The sequence below is a fragment of the Anas platyrhynchos genome, chromosome 3 (assembly GCF_047663525.1).
Source record: "Anas platyrhynchos isolate ZD024472 breed Pekin duck chromosome 3, IASCAAS_PekinDuck_T2T, whole genome shotgun sequence".
In the NCBI taxonomy this organism is placed as follows: domain Eukaryota; kingdom Metazoa; phylum Chordata; class Aves; order Anseriformes; family Anatidae; genus Anas; species Anas platyrhynchos.
In genome coordinates this window covers 110,660,880-110,679,715 of record NC_092589.1, presented here as the reverse complement: position 1 = coordinate 110,679,715, position 18,836 = coordinate 110,660,880, and the positions used below count along the sequence as shown (strand labels likewise).

The window sequence follows — 18,836 nt, the reverse complement described above, 5'->3', positions numbered from 1 at the left end:
GGTGGTGAGGCACTGGCACAGGTTGCCCAGAGAAGTTGTAGATACCCCAACCCTACAGATGTTCAAGGGCAGACTGGATGAGGCCCTGGGCAACCGGATCTAGTGGGTGGCATCCCTGCCCATGGCAGGGGGCTTGGAATAGGATGATCTTTAATGCCCTTTCCAAACCAAGCTATTCTCTTATTCTATGAGGTTATGATTCTGTCACACTGACCTCCAGGGAGCTTGGCAGCCCGTGCTGCCTCTGAAAGCCTCAGGGGAAGGACACCCCCATCCCACTCGTCCCCACAGAAGCAGCCAACAGAGCTGCCAGCCTTGCCCATGCAAGGAGGGCCTAGCAGTGAGCAGGGGAGCCACAGCGCTTCCCCAGGAAATTAGAGGCACTTGCGCGTGAGCTTGCTTCCACTGACATGTTTATTGAGAGAGCCCCCGCTCCATCGTGGGGCTGGCAGAAATCTTCTGCTTGCTGGATCCGTGCCCTGCTGGGTCCTGCTGAACCTTGGACCAGTAAGGGGAAGCGCGTGGCCAGACAGGGCAGGGGATGGGGGCTCCCGGAGTTAAACGTTTTTTGTGGTTCTTTTGGTTCTTGTTATGGTAATGACCCGTGGGTCAATGCGTCCTTAGGGGCTGCTGCCTCTTGCTGAGGGCCAGGGGTCTGCTCTGACAGCTGCACTGCCGACTTTGTGGTGTGAGCATGCTGCTGAAAGCGCCAAAAGGGTGGTGCTGCCTGGTGTTCCTCTGTGGAGCCTCAGTCTGAGAGTCTGAGAGTCTTTTTGCCCCTGGATGTAGCTGAAAAATCTCTTCATGGAATCCAGGAACTTTCTTGGTACCCTGAAGAATCTTTTTATCTCCTTTTGTATTTCAGGCCCCTCCAGATGTCCATCCACGGTCTTGTCCACACAGGGCATTTCCCGCACCATGGGAATCACCTTCAAAGTAGGCTTTTCTGCTTGCTTAGTTATTTTTGAAGCAGAGGCAGGGTCTTTTGAAGGCTTGTCCACATCAGCTGGCAGGCCCAGTTTCTGCTCCTCTTTCTTTTTTGGGGGGAAGCAGTCCAGGGTCTCCTGGGTCTCCTGAGTCTGCTTTTGTTTCTCACTGCTGGCCCTGTGGCATCTGACCACCACTTCTTTAGTGCAGGGTGGGCGAGCATGAAGTGAGACTGCTTTCTGAATAGGAGCGGGGATAGATGCCTGTGAAATCTGTCTGGTTTCATCCTCCGTGACGGTAGTGCAGGAGATGGTGCGCCAAGAGTCCAGAGATGTTCTTGAAGAGCAGCTGGTATCACTCTCTGTGTCAGAAGTGAGAAACTCACCGCTGTCCTCTGGCAACTTCAAGTCAAGCCTGTGTGAGGAGGAGAAGGAGAAGGAAGATGATGGGAATGCTAAGCCAAGCACTCCTGAGCACCCTGGGACTCTCCCTCTATCCCGAAGGAGCTGGCAGGCTGTGTCATTTCTCTGGGGTCCCCCAAGAGACCCTGTGGTCCCTTGCCCAAGGCTCCCTCTCTGCCGGCTGGGCACAGAAACTCCATCTGGCCCAGAAAGAGAGGGGACACTGCTATCTCTGTGCCTCAGCGGTAAATCCTTCTGCAAGGGCATTGCTCCATGGATTTTAGTTCGCAAATTTCCCTGTGCCCCCACAAGCCATTGCACTCACCCATGCCCCCAAACCCTGTCCCTGTTCTCATCCCCATCCCCTCCTCAGTGGCCTCACATTTCCGTGTATCTGCTGAGGTCCTCAAAGTTCTTGCTGAACAGTTTGGCTAGTTCAGACAATTCATCCTCATTTGCATGCTCGGTGGGGGACATCTGCAAAGGGGCAGAGGGCAGCTGCTGCCCTGCTGACCCCTCTCCCTGATCCACCTTCCCAGCTCAAGCTTGTCCCTCTTTGCTTGTCAGCTCATCGGCAAAATGGCAGCCAGCCTCACTCAGCCCCACTTATATGACCATAACCACCGCCCTCTGGGATGCGCGTTGACGTGGGGTCGTCATCCCTCACCAGCTGTGCTGACAGCAGCGCGCAGCCATGGCAATGTTTGTGCTGCAGGGACAGCGGGGATGAGGTGGCCCTCCCCAAGCTGAGCTAAACCCGAGGAGGTGACCTTCACCCGAGCACCAGGCAGCATCTAGCCCTGCCAGCCAGGACAGCTCAGTGCAGTGGGGCCATGGCCAACCCACCCCAGTGCCAAGAGCTGGCCCTGCGCAGGGCCCTACAAGACCTCTGGCTTCTCACTAGGTAGGGCCAACTAGGAAGATAAAGAGCAAGAAAACATGTGGCTGAAATGCAGGCAAGGCGATCGCTCCCTGACTACCATTCATGGGCGAAGAAGATGACAGGGATTCACCAAAGGGAAGTCCTGCTTGAGCAACTCAATAAGCTTGCAGACAAGCTGTAGATGTATGGGCTGGATGGTCAGTCAGTGGGGTGCACTGAAAAACGGTAGAATGGTCGAGCCCACAAGGGTGGCTGGTGATCAGTGGTACAAAGTCTAGGTGGAGGCCATTAACTAGCGGCATACTCCAGGGGTCAGTACTGGATACGAGGGTGACCGAGCACTGGCACTGGTTGCCCAGGGGCTGTGGGGTCTCCTCCTTGGAGACCTTCAAAAGCCGCCTGGATGTGGTGCTGGGCACCCTGCTCTGGGTGTCTGCTGGAGCAGGGACACTGAACCAGATGAGCTCCAGAGGTCCCTGCCAACCTCAAACTAGTCTGTGATTCTGTGACTCAGCTTGGGGAAATTCACTGAATCTTAGACATCCAACTATTGGTTTGCGTATTGGGAAGTAAAGGTGATAAACATTTAAACACTTAGTGAAATGGAGTGAGATCTGCAAGATCTCTTCTTTATCACTCCTCTCTGCCAGCTGTCACTGCCCTCTTCCTCCCACTTAGGGTTCCTGCTCATGTCCACCTTCTTGTCTGTTTTCTTGCCTCAGTAAGTGCTTGGGCATGTAGAGCTCCTAGTGAGCCCCAGAGCTCAGGACTCTGATCCCAGCACCTTCCAAGGGGTTTGGGGTTATCTCCTAGGCACAACCGTGATCCTCCTTGAAACAGAGAGGCAGGGACTTTGGAGATGAGCCCACCCCTTTCCACAGCAAGAAGGCATCTGTCTGCTATTCCCAGGCTCACACTGCCTGTCCTAGTGCATACGGAAGAACGGGCACTGGGACCTCTGTCATCTCAACTTCTGGTGACAATAGACATGGAGAAAGCAGAGGTATTCAACAACTTCTTTGCCTCCGTCTTCACTGAAAGACAGGCTTCTCAAGTCTTTTGTTTCCCTGAACCCGCAGATGGAGGTTGGGGGGGGATCAAAGTCCCACCCACTATAAGTGAAGAGCGGTTTCGAGACCTTAGAGACCCATGGCAGGGGAGTGGAGCTAGATGATCAGGAAGCATCATGCTCACAGTCTCTCATCCTCCTGGGGGATCTCAATCACACCTATGTTTGCTGGGAAAGCCGCATGGCAGGCAGTAAGCAATCCAGGAGACTTCTGGAGTCCACTGAGGACTAGTTCCTATTCCACATATTAGACAAACCAACCAGCGGAGAAGTGTTACTGGACCTGGTGCTCACCAGTGAAGAAGGAGCTTATTAAAGAAGTTAAGATTGGAGGAAGCCTAGGTTGCAGTGACCATACCCCAGCTGGTCAGAGGATCTGATCAGAGCTGGCAACTCTTTAAGGATATCTTCCCTGGAGTGCAAGAGCTCTGTATTCCCATTTGTAACACATCAAACCAGGAAGGCAGGAAACCGCCATGGTTGAATAAGGATCTGCTGGTAAAGCTTAGGCAAAAGAAGGAAACACGTAGACGATGGAAAGAGGGCTTTGTGCCCTGGAAAGAGTACAGTAATTCTCTCTGGATGTGCAGGGATGGGATCAGGAAAGCCAAGGCACTGACAGAACTGAACTTGGCAAGAGATGCAAAGAATAACATAAAGGGATTCTACAGGTACTTTGGCCACAGAAGAAGGACTAGGGAGAGTGTAGCGCCTCTGGCTGATGAAGATGGAGAACTGCTAACAACAGATGTGGAGAAGGCAGAGGTACTTAGCAACTTCTTTGCCTCAATCTACACTAGTGGTCATGCTTCCCACATCCCTTGTGTCCCCAGATCTTTAGGCAGGGGCTGGGGAAGCAGAGTCCTTCCAGCTGTAAGGAAGAGCAGGTTTGGGACCTCCTGATGCAACTTAACTACGACAAGTCTATGGGGCCTGATGACACGCATCCTAGGGTCCCGAAGGAATTGGCTCCATCATATGTGAAAAATCATGACAGTGAGGTGAAGCCCACAGTGAATGGAAAAAGGGAAAGTTTTTAAAATTTTAAAAGGGGTAGAAAAAGGGGTAGAAGTCCAGTTGGAGGCCAGTCACTAGTGGCGTCCCCCAGGGCTCGGTGCTGGGGCCGGTCCTCTTTAACATCTTCATCAATGATCTGGACGACGGCATTGAGTGCACCCTCAGTAAGTTCGCAGATGACACCAAGTTAGGTGCGTGTGTCGATCTGCTCGAGGGTAGGAAGGCTCTGCAGGAGGATCTGGATAGGCTGCACCGATGGGCTGAGGTCAACTGCATGACGTTAACAAGGCCAAGTGCCGGGTCCTGCACCTGGGGCGCAATAACCCCAAGCAGAGCTACAGGCCGGGAGACGAATGGTTGGAGAGCTGCCAGGCAGAGAAGGACCTGGGAGTGATGGTGGACAGTCGGCTGAATATGAGCCAGCAGTGTGCTCAGGTGGCCAAGAAGGCCAATGGCATCCTGGCTTGTATCAAAAACAGTGTGGCCAGCAGGGCTAGGGAGGTGATCGTCCCCCTGTACTCGGCTCTGGTGAGGCCGCACCTTGAGTACTGTGTTCAGTTTTGGGCCCGTCGCTACAAGAAGGACATCGAGGTGCTTGAGCAGGTCCAAAGAAGGGCGACGAAGCTGGTGAGTGGCCTGGAGAACAAGTCCTACGAGGAGCGGCTGAAGGAGCTGGGCTTGTTCAACCTGGAGAAGAGGAGGCTCAGGGGCGACCTTATCGCACTCTACAGATACCTTAAAGGAGGCTGTAGTGAGGTGGGGGTTGGCCTGTTCTCCCATGTGCCTGGTGACAGGACGAGGGGGAATGGGCTAAAGTTGCGCCAGGGGAGTTTTAGGTTAGATGTTAGGAAGAATTTCTTTACTGAAAGGGTTGTTAGGCACTGGAACGGGCTGCCCAGGGAGGTGGTGGAGTCACCATCCCTGGAAGTCTTCAAAAGACGTTTAGATGTAGAGCTTAGGGATATGGTTTAGTGGGGACTGTTAGTGTTAGGTTAGAGGTTGGACACGATGATCTTGAGGTCTCTTCCAACCTAGAGATTCTGTGATTCTGTGATTCTGTGAAAAGAAGACCTGGGGAGCTACACACTTGTGAGCCTCATGTATGTGCCTGGGAAGATCATGGAATGAATCTTCCTGGAGGCAATGTGAAGGCTCATGCACGACAAGAAGGTGATCTGTAACAGCCAGCAGAGCTTCACCAAGGGCAAACCATGCCTTACGAATCTGCTGGCCTTCTGTGATGGAGTGTCTGCATCAGCTGACAAGGGAGGACTGACTGACGTCATCTACTTGGACTTCTGTAAGGCTTTTGCCACGGTTCAGCATGACATCCTGGTCTCCAAATTGGAGAGGCATGGATTTGATGGGTAGACCATTTAGAGAACAAGGAGTTGGCTTGAAGGTTGCACCCAGAGTGGTGGTCAATGTCCAGGTGGAGACTGGTGACGAGCAGTGTTCCTCAGGAGTCTGTCCTGGGACCAGCACTGTTTTATATGTTTATCAGTGACATAGACAGTGGGATCGAGTCCACCCTCAGCAAGTTTGCAGATGACACCAAGCTGAGTGGTGCAGTTGATACAACAGAAGGAAGGGATGCCATCCAAAGGGACCTAGACAGCCTAAAGAAGTGGGCCCACAGAAGCCTTATGAGGTTCAACAAGAGGTTCAACGCATGGTGCTGCACCTGGGTCAGGGCAATCCCAGACTTGAGGATGGACTGAGAGAACTCATTGAGAGCAGCCCCAGGGAGAAGGACTTGGGGGTTCTGGTGGGTGAGAAGCTCAACATGCGCCAGCAGTGTGTGCTTGCAGCCCAGAAGGCCAACTGTGTCCTGTGGTTCCGTCAGCAGAGCAGTGGCCAGCAGGTGCAGGGAGGTGACTGTCCCCCTCTGCTCTGCCCTTGTGAGGCCCCATTTGGAGCACTGTGCCTAGGTCTGGGGCCCCCAGCACAAGAAGGATGTGGGGCTGGTCGAGCAGGTCCAGGGGAGGGCTACAAAGATGATCAGAGGGCTGGAGCACTTCTCCTATGAAGAAAGGCTGAGAGCTGGGGATGTTCAGCCTGAAGAAGAGAAGGCTCAAGGGAGACCTCATTATGACCATTTCATACTTGAAGGGGTGTTATAAAACAGATGGGGAAAGGCTCTTAACTTGTGTGGATAGCGATAGAGCAAGGGAGAATGGTCTTAAATTAAAAGATTTAGACTAGACCTTAGGAGGAAATTTTTCTCTCAGAGGGTGGTGAGGCACTGGCACAGGTTGCCCAGAGAAGTTGTAGATACCCCAACCCTACAGATGTTCAAGGGCAGACTGGATGAGGCCCTGGGCAACCGGATCTAGTGGGTGGCATCCCTGCCCATGGCAGGGGGCTTGGAATAGGATGATCTTTAAGGCCCCTTCCAAACCAAGCTATTCTCTTATTCTATGAGGTTATGATTCTGTCACACTGACCTCCAGGGAGCTTGGCAGCCCATGCTGCCTCTGAAAGCCTCAGGGGAACGGCACCTCCAGATTCTCTCCTTTGGGACCAAGGTGGCTTTGATGCACTTAGGGCGGAGTCTTGCGAAGACAGATCTGTCCTGGGAGCATCCCTTGTCCTTCCGTGCCCTTCTGTGTCTTCTGCGTGGCACAGCCCCAGTGCCCTCTGCTGCTGTATCCACCCTTGGTTGCCCCGCATTGTCTGGGAGTTGCTTCGACTGTGAAGCCTGCACCTGCTTCTCCAGATCTTTATCATTTTGTTTGGCTTTGCGGCATTCTTTTCGTGCTGCAGGGACCTTTGTCATGTGGGGCATATCAAGAGCAATCCAAACGTGGTGTGGAGGTCGTGGCAGAGCTGAGGGTCTGTCCCCACTGAAGCTGTGTTTTCTCCGTGGGCGCCTTCTTCTTGGAGGTGCTGGTGTCCCCATGTCCCCCGTAGCGGAGATGCTGGGGCCATCACCCTTCTTATCTGATTGACCCCGTGGAGCTCCCTTGCTCTGTGGCGATGCCTGCTCTGCCTGTGTGGAAGGGGAAGGACTGCAAACAAGCCCTGCTGCCCCAGGGCCCCGGTTCTTCTTGCTGGTGCCAGGCAGGGTCATCTTGCTGGTCGTGCTGCTGCCGTTGGCTCTTCCTCCACACCCCGTCTTCTGTCGGGGTTTGTCCCCACCGTCCTGAGGCTTCATCCCTTGTGCCACTTTCGGAATAGTTGCTGGCACAGAGTGGACAGGCTCCTTCATCCCCTGGGTGAATTTGTCCTTGGGGGCTGCTGCCTCTTGCTGAGGGCCAGGGGTCTGCTCTGACAGCTGCACTGCCGACTTTGTGGTGTGAGCGTGCTGCTGAAAGTGCTGGAAGGGTGAGCAGTGGCGCTGCCTGGTGTTCCTCTGTGGAGCCTCAGTCTGAGAGTCTTTTTGCCCCTGGATGTAGCTGAAAAATCTCTTCATGGAAGCCAGGAACTTTCTTGTCATCCTGAAGAATCTTTTTATCTTCTTTTGTATATCAGGCCCCTCCAGATGTCTTTCCACGGTCTTGTCCACACAGGGCATTTCCCGCACCATGGGAATCACCTTCAAAGTAGGCTTTTCTGCTCGCTTAGATATTTTTGAAGCAGAGGCAGGGTCTTTTGAAGGCTTGTCCACATCAGCTGGCAGGCCCTGTTTCTGCTCCTCTTTCTTTTTTGGGGGGAAGCAGTCCAAGGTCTCCTGGGTCTCCTGGGTCTCCTTTTGTGCCTCCAGTTTTGTGGACTGGAATTTAGGCACCGCTGGAGGATGGGTGGGAGCAGCCTGCTGGACCTGGACATGTTGCTGGTTTTGCTGCACACTGCTGGCCCTGTGGCATCTGACCACCTCTTCTATGCAGGGTGGGCGAGTGTCATGGTCACGCTGCTTCCCAGGGCCAGCCTTGGGATGCATGAGGCCAGGTTGGACCTCAGAACCATGAAGTGAGTCTGCTTTCTGCACAGGAGTGGGGGTAGATGGCCATGAAATCTGTGTGCTTTTGTTCTCCATGATACTAGTGCAGGAGATGGTGTGCCAAGAGTCCAGAGACATCACTGAAGAGCAGCTGGTGTCACTCTCTATGTCAGAAGTGGTAGACTCACGGCTGTCCTCTGGCAACTCCAAGTCAAGCCTGTGTGGAGGAGGAGAAGGAGAAGGAAGATGATGGGAATGCTGAGTCAAGCACTCCTGAGCACCGTGGGACTCTCCCTCTGTCCCGAAGGAGCTGGCAGGCTGTGTCATTTCTCTGGGGTCCCCCAAGAGACCCTGTGGTCCCTTGCCCAAGGCTCCCTCTCTGCCGGCTGGGCACAGAAACTCCATCTGGCCCAGAAAGAGAGGGGACACTGCTATCTCTGTGCCTCAGCGCTAAATCCTTCTGCAAGGGCATTGCTCCTTGGATTTTAGTCTGCAAGTGTCCCTGTGCCCCCACAATCTGTTGCACTCATCCATGCCCCCAAACCCTGTCCCTGTTCCCATCCCCATCCCCTTCCCCTTCCCCTCCTCCGTTGTCTCACATTTCCATGCATTTGTTGAAGTCCTCAAGGTTCCTGCTGAACAGTTTGGCTAGTTCCTGGACTCCATCCACCTTTGCATGCTCAGGACATCTGCAAAGGGGCAAAGGGAAGCATTAGCAGGACCTCCTTTGGTGGGGAGTGACTAGAGGGGGCTGTCACATCCCAGGGGTGACGATTCCACTTACTGGTTCCTCTTGCACCATGAAGAGTTGTGGAGGGTCCAAACTGCTGGCAGAGAAGACAGAGAGTCAGTGGATGGGGAGGCTGTGGGGGGGCGGCGGGCACATGGGGTCAGGCAGTGTCTTTGCAGGGCACCTGCCCTTGCCCAGCGCTGCTCACCTCTGCGATTCTCCTGGTGTCTTCTGCAGTGGTGCCTTGTCTTCCTCCCTTCCTACATGGGCACAGAAAGCAGCGGGTGAGAGGGAGTCCACAGCAGCCTCAGCAGCACCCACAAACCCAAGGCATGGCCAGGGCCAGGCCCGTGCCTGCCCCAAGCCTCCTGGCCCAGGCTGGCCAGGCCCGGCTGGGACACGGCCTCCCCTCCCAGGCAGGGCCTGCCTCAGCACCAGCCCTGACTCCTACCTGCGGCTTCGCCCCGGGCATCAGGAAGTAGCAGGCAACTGCCATCAGTAGCAGCCACAAGAAGGAGTAGAAGGCCCAGAAAGCTTCTGGGCTGGGGAAGAAGCTCATTCCCCACATATCAGCCATGCCTGTGACGTGCCACAGAGAGCCAAACTCGGCTGGCTTGAGGAGGATCAGGTGGACCGCACTCACGGTCCCCTTGCTCCACCTGCCCTGCTCAAGCTTGTCCCTCTTCACTTGTCAGCTCGCGGCAAAATGGCAGCCAGCCTCGCTCAGCCCCGCTTACATAAACCGCCCCCGATTGTGATGCGCATGGACTCGGGGCTGTCATCCCTCACCAGCTGTGATGACAGCAGCGTGCAGCCATGGCAACGTTTGTGATGCAGGCACAGTGGGGATGAGGTGGCCCTCCCTGAGCTGAGCTAAACCAGCTGGCAGCAGCAAGCAGGGCCAGGACAGATCAGCTCAGCAGGGCCATGGCCAGGTCTGGGGGGAGCTGCTGCCTGTGGAGGACCAGTGCTGGAGCAGTTTGCTCCTGTGGGATGGACCTCCATGGTACGGACCCATATCTGGAGCAGTTCTTTAGGGGCTGCTGCCTGTGGAAAGTCCAAGCCAGATCAGTTCAGCAAGGACTTCATCCCGTTGGTGGGACCCCACAGCACAGGGGACAAGAGTGACTGAGAAGGAACAGCGGAGACAAAGTGCTATAGACTGACCACAGCCCCATTCCCCCATTCCCTTTCACCTCTTGGGGGGAGAAGGTGGAAGAGGGCGGATGGGGGGAAGGCGTTTTTGTTTTTTTCCTTTGTTTCTCACTTCTCTAACTTGTTAGTAATAGGCAATAAAACTATCTCCCTATGCTGAGTGTGTTTTGCCTGTCATGATAACTGTTGAGCGATCTCCCCGTCCTTATCTCAACCCTTGAGCCCTTTTCATCATATTTTCTCCCCATTCCTCTTTGAGGATGGGGAGTGAGAGAGCGGTTGTGGTGGAGCTCAGCCACCCATGAGTAAAACCAGCACACTTGCCCAGCACTGCCGTGGTTGTGGTGCCAGTGACAGTCCAGAAAGAGCTTTGGCTGTGGTGGTGGATTCTGTCATTGTCATGTGTGTGCAAACAGCCCTCGTGCTAGGGGTGGGCTGGAGGCAATGGGGAATGCCCAAGTGGGAGAGCAAGGGCGAGGGTGAGGAGCCTGCTCAAGGTTCCTCTACCAAACGGGGGATTACAGTGGGGTGGGTTGGCCCTGGATGGGCAACAAGGCACCTGACCAGCCGCTCAGTCACCTTCCTTTCCCTCACCCTGAGGGGCATGAGGAAGAGAATAGGAAGAAAAAGGGTGAGAAAACGTGGCAGAAATACAGGGAGGGTAATCGCTTCCTGGCTACCCTTGTAGGCAAAGAAGATGGCGGGGATTCACCACAGGGAAGTCCTGCTTGACCAACTCGATAAGCTTCTGCAATGAAAGGACTGGCCTGGTAGATGAAGGGGGAGCATGGATACTGTCTGCCTGCACTTCAGTACGGCCTTTCACACCATCTTCTGTAAGTTTCTTGTAGACAAGCTGTATATGTATGGGCTGGATGGGCAGTCAGTGGGGTGCACTGAAAACTGACAGAATGGTCGAGCCCACAAGGGTGGCTGGTGATCAGTGGCACAAAGTCTAGGTGGAGGCCAGTAACTAGCAGCATACGCCAGGGGTCAATACTGGATCCAGTCCTGTTTAGGATCTTCATTAGTGACCTGCATGATGGGGCAGAAGTCTGCAGATGGCACAAGACCGGGGGGAGGGGCAGATACACCAGAGGGTTGTGCTGAGACACCCTCCTGAGTCCATGCGTTGTGCTGTAGGTCCTCATACTTCCCACACCACAGTGGTGTGACACACCTGGATAAGACTTTGTCACATTTTTTTTCCTGCACTGAATAGTAAGAGGCTGGACCCTGTGTGGTTAGAGTCTCGTCGAGGAGACGGTCCTGCTCCATGTAACTGATGGCAAAGCTGAACTACACCACTGAGCATGCAAGGGTTATTTCAGAAAATTATTTGAGTGGTATTTGTTCACTGAATTTTCAATGACTTTTCCTTGAAACGTGGCAAGTTAAACTACTGATTTAGCTCCTTTCTAGGTTCAGTGACACCAGAGTTGTACTCCAGTAGTAAATACAATGTGGCTATGAAGTGCCTTGAGTTTAAGAGGTATCTAAATGCATTCTTCATTCACATGACAAATCTAACTTTATAACTGTAACAATAACTTTTGAATAGACCAGATTAAAAGAACCAAATGAGTTGTGCTGACTTCACTGGTTGAAAGGGTTTAATTCAATACATAGAATTCAGCTAAGCAAAATAACCATGTAGTGTTCATTAGAAATGCTTAGCAAGAGATAGGTAATGTGTGACCAGGTTCTTACAAGAAATAATTAGACATCATGTCACCAGAGTGACTTCAATTAGGCAAAGCAATGTAACCAGAGATATTTAACAGCTCTCCATTATCCAGAAGGTATATCAGATGGTGTAGGAGGCACTCCTAGCTCCTACTTCATTGTAAACAAGAGAAGATCTGCAAACTCAGCCTGCCATAATGACAGCTGTCACTCAAGAGCTGTCCTGTTTGAATAACTGAGTAAACAACCTCTCTCTGTCACCTGGGGAGCTTGCACTGTGCCCACACACAAACCCCCACAACTTGCCTAAATGACATTAACACCTTGGAGACATCCTCTACACATAACATCCTCATCTTAACTTACTGTACAAATTAATTGAGTCTGCAGGAAAATATCCTCCTTGTCTTTTTGTCTTGGGCCATCTCATCCCCAAATACAAGGCTGCTGTCACATTTTCTACTTAGCAGCCGTTTTGAACAGTAAGTCCAAAAGATGGTGAAATATTAACCAGCTGGTATACCTCTTTATTCACAAAGGATAATTGGATCAGTGATTAAACCTTAACCTGATATTTGAAGCCTCAGGGTGGTGCCTGGCCATGTTCTGGTGAGGGCTGTGAGACTTGATTCTTGATGTTCAATCACCGCAGCGCTGTCTCAGCATCTGCCAGTGACAAGCTCCCAAATACAAAAATTAAAAAAAAAGTAAATGGAAGAGCTGTAGGATTCTGAGAGAAAGTTTATGAAGTAGTGAGATTACCCTTTGTATGCTGGATACTGCATTTTACTGGTGCTTTAAATGGCTAAAAGCACATGGCCCAATTCTCTCTTGGAGGAACTTTAAGCACATTATAAATTGTCTTTCAGGTTTAGGAAGAGGAATTCACAAAACAGAGATTGTTACAGTCATGTGTCTTCCCTTGTAAAAAGTTTAAATGCTTACACTGGAAAATGCTCTTCCCTGACTGGTCTGGAAATATGCAATACAACAAATCTGATCTGAAAAGGTTTGAATAGAACAGGTAGTTTATTTATGAAACTAGTCATGTCTGACATCTTAAGGTCTAGAGATGTGCATAAACAAAACTAACAAATGGACAATATGCAGTAACTTAACAGAGCATCTTTTACCGAGACAAGCTTTAAGCCCCTGACCTCTCAAGAAACTGGTGGCTACTGCTGAATCCAAAACCATATTTGTTAACCAGAGAAAGCAGAGAATAATGACAGCAGACCCTCCCTGCCCACATCCATATGTTTAAAGTTCAGTGTAGTTGTCCAAAGTCCCCCAGCTACCCTTTTTACTCCATACAGCAAAAAAACAGGGCTGTTAAAATCTCAAATGTGTAAATGTTTAACAGGCAAATGTGCCAGAACTTAAAATGCAATTTAATTTAAATATGCATGCAATCCAATAGTACAATAATGGGCATCTTGAAAGAGCTCTAGGGCTCATCTAACCAGTAATCTTTATGGCATTAAACAATTTTAAAAGAGATTTGTAAAGGTGTTCATTAACATGGCTCAGGCTGATATCTCTGTTGGGCAGTGCATGTCACTAATCCATTTTAGATCTTTTATGCCATAGTGTCTTTCTCCATCAAGGTTATCACCTGGCTATCCGAGATCTTTTTCTATTCAGAAGAAAAACAAAACAAACAACATCAACAACAACAAAAAGCCACAACTGTGCTCTGCAGTAATGATTTAAGAGTTAGTACAGATAGGGCTAAAAAGTTTTTACCAGCACACCATGAAAGTCTGCATATTTGCAAGTAATTGACAGAAAGAGGACATCTGTCTGGAGTAATCTGCGCTCCATCTTAGTATAGTCTTAGCATAACTGATAGGTCAAAGCAGGAGTTGAATTCCTGTTCCTATAAAGATTATTTTGTAGCCACCAGTCCCACATCACTGGTCACTGTGAAACCAACAGCTGGGTGTTGGTGGAGTTGTCTTCCTGCCCTGCCTGTTGTCCACCACAGAGCTGGGGCTCTTGGCCTCCCTTGAGGCAGCTGGCTTTGACCAGAACAGGACATCTCTCAGAGATGTCATCTCTGTGTGTCCTCAAAGCATGACAGTTTCTAAAGGCCTTGAGCACGGATTTCTACTGAAAAGGAGTTCCAGCTGTACCCTGCCTGCTGCGGCACAGCACATAGAAAATCAACATGCTATTAAAAATAGATGGATGGAGGTATCTACACGGGGACAAAATTTTCATGAAACTTACTGAAACTGAACCAAATTACATTCTCTTTTCATGAGAAATGAGCAATGGTTGAGATGGACCACGATCAAGAGGAAGGAATGAGAAAACTCAAAGCAGTGATGCAGTGCTCGCAGTGTCTTTATCTTGTTTAGTTGAAGCACTCTGCTCTTTCATGCAGCCGTTGTGCATCATCTATGGTGTAAGTCTTGACCCCGTTCAGGTGTTGTAGGTACTCATTGTTCTTTGGAACCACCACACACCATCGTGATGTGCTACAAATCTGCCAACACTTGCTGGCTTTGGTGCTGAGAAACGAAATGTTTTTCCAACAGCCTTTGCAAAGCAAAGTGTATCTGATTAGGAAGAAAGAGAAAAGAAAAAGAATGATGGTCAGGAATTCCGCCTCCTCTGGAATAAGCTAAGTGGGGCCACAGTGCACATGAAGATGTGAGTGGCTGGTGCTGATGAATCAGAAGAAGGCTGGAAAAAAACTGCTGAGGGAGCAGGAGAGCAACCTCATGCCAGCAGCCGCTGCGGCTGGTAGCATTTCCCGTCTGTCTGTCCTGCGGTTGTTGTGTAGTGTGAGACTTTTTAAGTCCAGAGAGCTCAGTCCGAGGGAGTCTGTGCTATTGAAGGTTCTCATGTTCCTATTATTCTTGCATGGTTCTGCTTATCCAAGGGGGGAAGGCCAAAAGGTTGTCCAAAGTCCTTCATGAGCAAGACTCATAGGGAAATATAATACCAGTGCCGAATGTCTTAATCACTAAAACCTGTGCCTTTGTGCTGGCCCCTGCATTGGGAACAGACTTCTGGGGGCAACACTTGGCTGATGGAGCCACGTGTGTGTCTTTCTTCCTTACTTACTCTGGAAAGCCGGTCCAGAGGGAAGAACCAGCTGGGCTCTGAGCACGTGAAAAATAGGACTTTGTTTGTTTGTTTGTTTCTTTTGACAAAACCAACTTTCACCTGCATTGGTTTGCTGGACAGCTGTAACCATTTCAAGGATTCCAGCATGGTTTCAATGCTCCTCCATGGGAGGAAGCATTGCTGAAGTCAGATGAAGGCTGCTCATATTTGTTATGTACAAGAGCACTTTGGGAGGTCCTCCTACGCTAAGATTAGCAGTATGGTGAAATGGATTAAATGAACATGATTAAGAAATACTCCCTTCCTAGGGAATATCCCCTGACTGATGTGATAGCCTTGAGATAAGCTGAGTCAAGTGCAATACCCACACAAAACTGTGCATTCATATGGATAGTCAGGAGACATCAGTAAGTAGCAAAGATATTTATTTCCCATAGGTTTCATCACAATAGGAAAAGAAAGCAGATCCCATTAGTGCCTGTACTGAGGGAAGGCTGCAGACTGAGTTCAGCCTGTGTTGGATGACTGAATAGAGATGAAGCATCATAACAAATACCTCAAACATGGGGGAAGACCAATTAATCCCACTGTCAATGCTCAGAGGACTTCTAACACACACAGGCAAGGATGATCTGTAAAGATCTGATAAAAACAGCAGAGATTAGACTCCAGCAACCCCAGCACTGCTCCGTCTTCCAGCTCTGCCACAGACACAGTGAGAGACCCTGCCGATGAGCTGTGCTTGCAGAGGCAGCCCCAAGGAGACAAGGTCTCTGATACCACTGAGCAGGGTACGCAGGTGTTTGTGGCAGATTGTGGCAGCACATAGAGCTCAGCCCAAAGCCTACAGCTGTTTTCTGACCATCTGCACGGTAGGGAAAGCAAGAGCTTAAAAGGGGATGCTCATGCTGGGACTCCTGGGGAACCCACATGGGGAAGTGAGGGGCAGATTCTCTTTCAGCTCCTCTGGCAGGTGTGATAGCTTCCATTTTAGCTAATATGGAAGAAGTTAAAAAGATGAATTCTGGGGCTAAAATCCTGAATTCCTGACATTCAAGCTATCATCACTAGACTAGAGGTGCTCTCATTTTTCACTGGTGTGCTGAAGGCCTTGTATTAAACACTTATAAGTCAATGGCAATGAATTACATGAATCATAACCTGGCTCTTCATACTTTTTTGCCTATTAAATAAATAAACTGCTCTAAAACCTGCTTCTGCCACCAGTGTGTAATCCATTAGCTGTGTGGGTTGCCAACTATATTATAACTATGTAAATTCAATAAGGACTTTTTGGGTGAATAGTAATTATGCAAAGTAATGGCAGATAATACATCTCCAAGCTGTCAGCCCTTGTCAAGTCCTAAGAATGGTTACAGCAGAGAGCTAATAGAGATACACTCAACACTTGAAGTGTCTATTACCAGCTTCAGGAGTAATGCAACTTGTTAATTGCTTTCCAGGCTATAGGCAAATAAATCCTGTGGAAGAGATTCTGAGCAGAGCAGAGCATCGTTCCTGCTTTTCTAAGTGCTTCTTGAGAGCCAGATGAAAAGTACTACAGCACTCAGGCGCCCGAGGAACCTGCCCATGAACTTTGGCTATGCGGGGTTGCCTGGCAAAACTTGGCAAATATCACCTGCCTGCAACCCCATTTACACTGGGGCTCAAGCTGTCCGAGTCTGGATGGTATTTAGTGAAGAAGAAATAGCAAAATAATGGTCTCTCCAGGTTTAATTTCTTCCTGATGGTTTATCAGACTTACCTTGTCCTGTTGGAAACCTTCCTGGTCCTTGACCATTGGAGGATGCTGACCAGCTTTCTTCTAGAAGGTGCTGACAAGATCACTGATGAAAAACAAAACAAAACAAAACGAATAAAACAAAACAAAACAAAATTTATTTATTTATTTATTTATTTATTTATTTATTCTGCAGACTGAAAGCATAAGTGGCTGTGCAGATGTTAATTTTCAGGATTATTTGTATTTGGCTGGGTTTTCCTAGATGTTGTACTCTGTGCTGTGCGCCACCACCCCTTGACTGCAACCCTCAAGTGCACCAGTGGAAAATGAACCAGATAAGTCTTGACATAAATTAATGAAAAATATGAAGTTTTTCCATCTGTGCTACTTAGGAACATACATTACAAATATCTAAACATTGGCAAGATTTAGAGAACTGGAACTGGACAGAAAGCCATTCTCACTGAGGACCCCCATCCCGGTCAACAAAATGGGGCTGGAGTGGAGGTTCAGACCTGGGCACACGACTGTGGGCATGTTTGCTTTTTAGCATGCACCCCATTACTGCTGGCTTGTGCCAAGCAGCACTGTCCAGGCCAAGGACTGTTCACAAGGGTTTTTACTCGGCCTTGATGCATAGGGGCAGAAAGAGAGCGCAGCCATACAGATGGCGGCTGTGCCATGCCGCTTTGCCTCGGGGCCAGCAAATGGTCCCTGGCCTGGTTTATTTATTAATAGAGACTGAAGAGATAAGGCAAAACTGGAGGCAATCTGTTAAGTGACTGTAAAATTGAAGTCATTTGAAAATGTGAGATTGGGCACTTAAAAAATATGAAGTGTGAATTATTTCCGTTGAATAGATGTGACGGAGGCCTACATGCTGGGCCTACTTATCTGCCCTTCTATCTTCTTTAATATATGCAGGCCTCATCTTTCCAGCACTGTCATTCAGAAGATTTGCTTTCACAAAATTCAATTAAAGCATCTTTCAACAAGCGGAGGGGTTTTTTTTTGCCCAGTATGAGCAACTACAAAGAGATGCGCCGTCAGTCTGCAGTGTGCTGGCAGATAGGCATTTAGCGGGTGGGAAGACTGAGAACACCAGAAAAGGAGTGACAGAAAGCCTGAGGGATGAGACATTAGCCCAGGCTGTTTTACTGAGGTGGTGAAGAGGGACGAAAACCCTTTGCTCATTTTTTTTCATGTGTTTTCCACAGCTTGCTCTCCACAGCAGCCGCTCGAAGCATGGCCTATGGTCACTGCCAGGCCATTTGCCCTGAAACAGTCAAACAGGCTTCCAGTTTGCGGGGGTGGATGTCAGCAACCACCCATCCTTGGCAGCTTTTTGTTCCCAGGAAGCTGCAAAACTTGCCAGAGAAGACGGGTGTGTACCTAGGCCCTGATCAGCCCAAACGCTTCCTTTAAAGGCTTGTGGAGACGATCCATGAGCGGTAGGTAATACATGGGATTTTGCAGAGCACTCACCTCCAGCCCTAAGTCTGCTCCTTTTAAAGTCACCAGATGGTTTTAACTGCGGGTATGGCAGTGCCCGAGAGTGAGTGCACCCAAACTTTATGGCCACCGAGCTGTTATCTTGGGTCAGCCCAGATGTTGCCACGGCCCGAAGCTGCGAGCCAGCTCCCCAGAGGGCTCCTCACCTCCATGCTCAAAGGCAGAACAGAGGGCAGCTTACTCCTCCCTTCATCTGATGCTTCGAACACCTCACATAAATGACTTCTGGTGTCAAAACAGTAAATAAAAAGCTATCCAAGGATCACTGTATATTTATTGCTAACCTACTGTTTGTCAGGGACAGCAGGATAATGAGCTGCTAATGAACTTGGTCCACTGTTTTCACTTAGCACAGGTCTACTTTGAGATTTTTATTTTTTATGACCTTGGAAAGTAAAGGTTTTTAAGCGTATAGTTAATGATGTTACGTCAATGCACATACTGCATAATTTTATATACCCTGTAACTGAATATAAAGCACACTGTAGGACTTCCAAGCTCCCCATCTCATTTTCAGACCAGGACGCCTCTACCTCACTGTTGTGTTGTTTCTAGCTGTGCATACAGATTGACAGCAGAAATCATTTTGACCATTAAGAAATGGCATCTGTTTCTGAAGTGCAGCCAAGTCCTGAAATGAAAGAGCAAACATTAGCAGTGTATAATCAGGTTCCCAGCCGTCCAGGAGAAGAAGCAACAAATATCTCATTTACCTGGACCTGCAGGAGCTCCTGGAAGGAACCTCGAGTGA

The 18,836-nt window shown here is 49.9% G+C and overlaps 1 protein-coding gene across 1 annotated transcript; it reads right to left on the bottom strand.

Moving 5' to 3' along the window:
• Window positions 1-411: 411 nt before the first annotated feature.
• LOC113843336 (uncharacterized) lies at window positions 412-9,746 on the bottom strand. The gene is made up of 6 exons (XM_027455292.3): window positions 9,362-9,746; window positions 9,119-9,170; window positions 8,965-9,004; window positions 8,780-8,869; window positions 6,745-8,397; window positions 412-1,341 (listed from the first exon to the last, which is right to left on the bottom strand). Exons 1-6 carry the CDS (start codon window positions 9,485-9,487, stop codon window positions 621-623), a joined length of 2,682 nt encoding a protein of 893 aa, XP_027311093.3. The 5' UTR covers window positions 9,488-9,746; the 3' UTR covers window positions 412-620.
• Window positions 9,747-18,836: the final 9,090 nt, after the last annotated feature.

Excerpts from the sequence above, each read along its gene's own strand:
- LOC113843336 (XM_027455292.3), bottom strand. The coding sequence starts at position 9,487 with ATGGCTGATATGTGGGGAATGAGCTTCTTCCCCAGCCCAGAAGCTTTC. Across the intron at positions 9,005-9,118 it reads ACACCAGGAGAATCGCAGAG|TTTGGACCCTCCACAACTCT; the intron begins GTGAGCAGCGCT and ends CTCTGCCAGCAG. Across the intron at positions 8,398-8,779 it reads TTCAACAAATGCATGGAAAT|GCTTGACTTGGAGTTGCCAG; the intron begins GTGAGACAACGG and ends TCCTCCACACAG.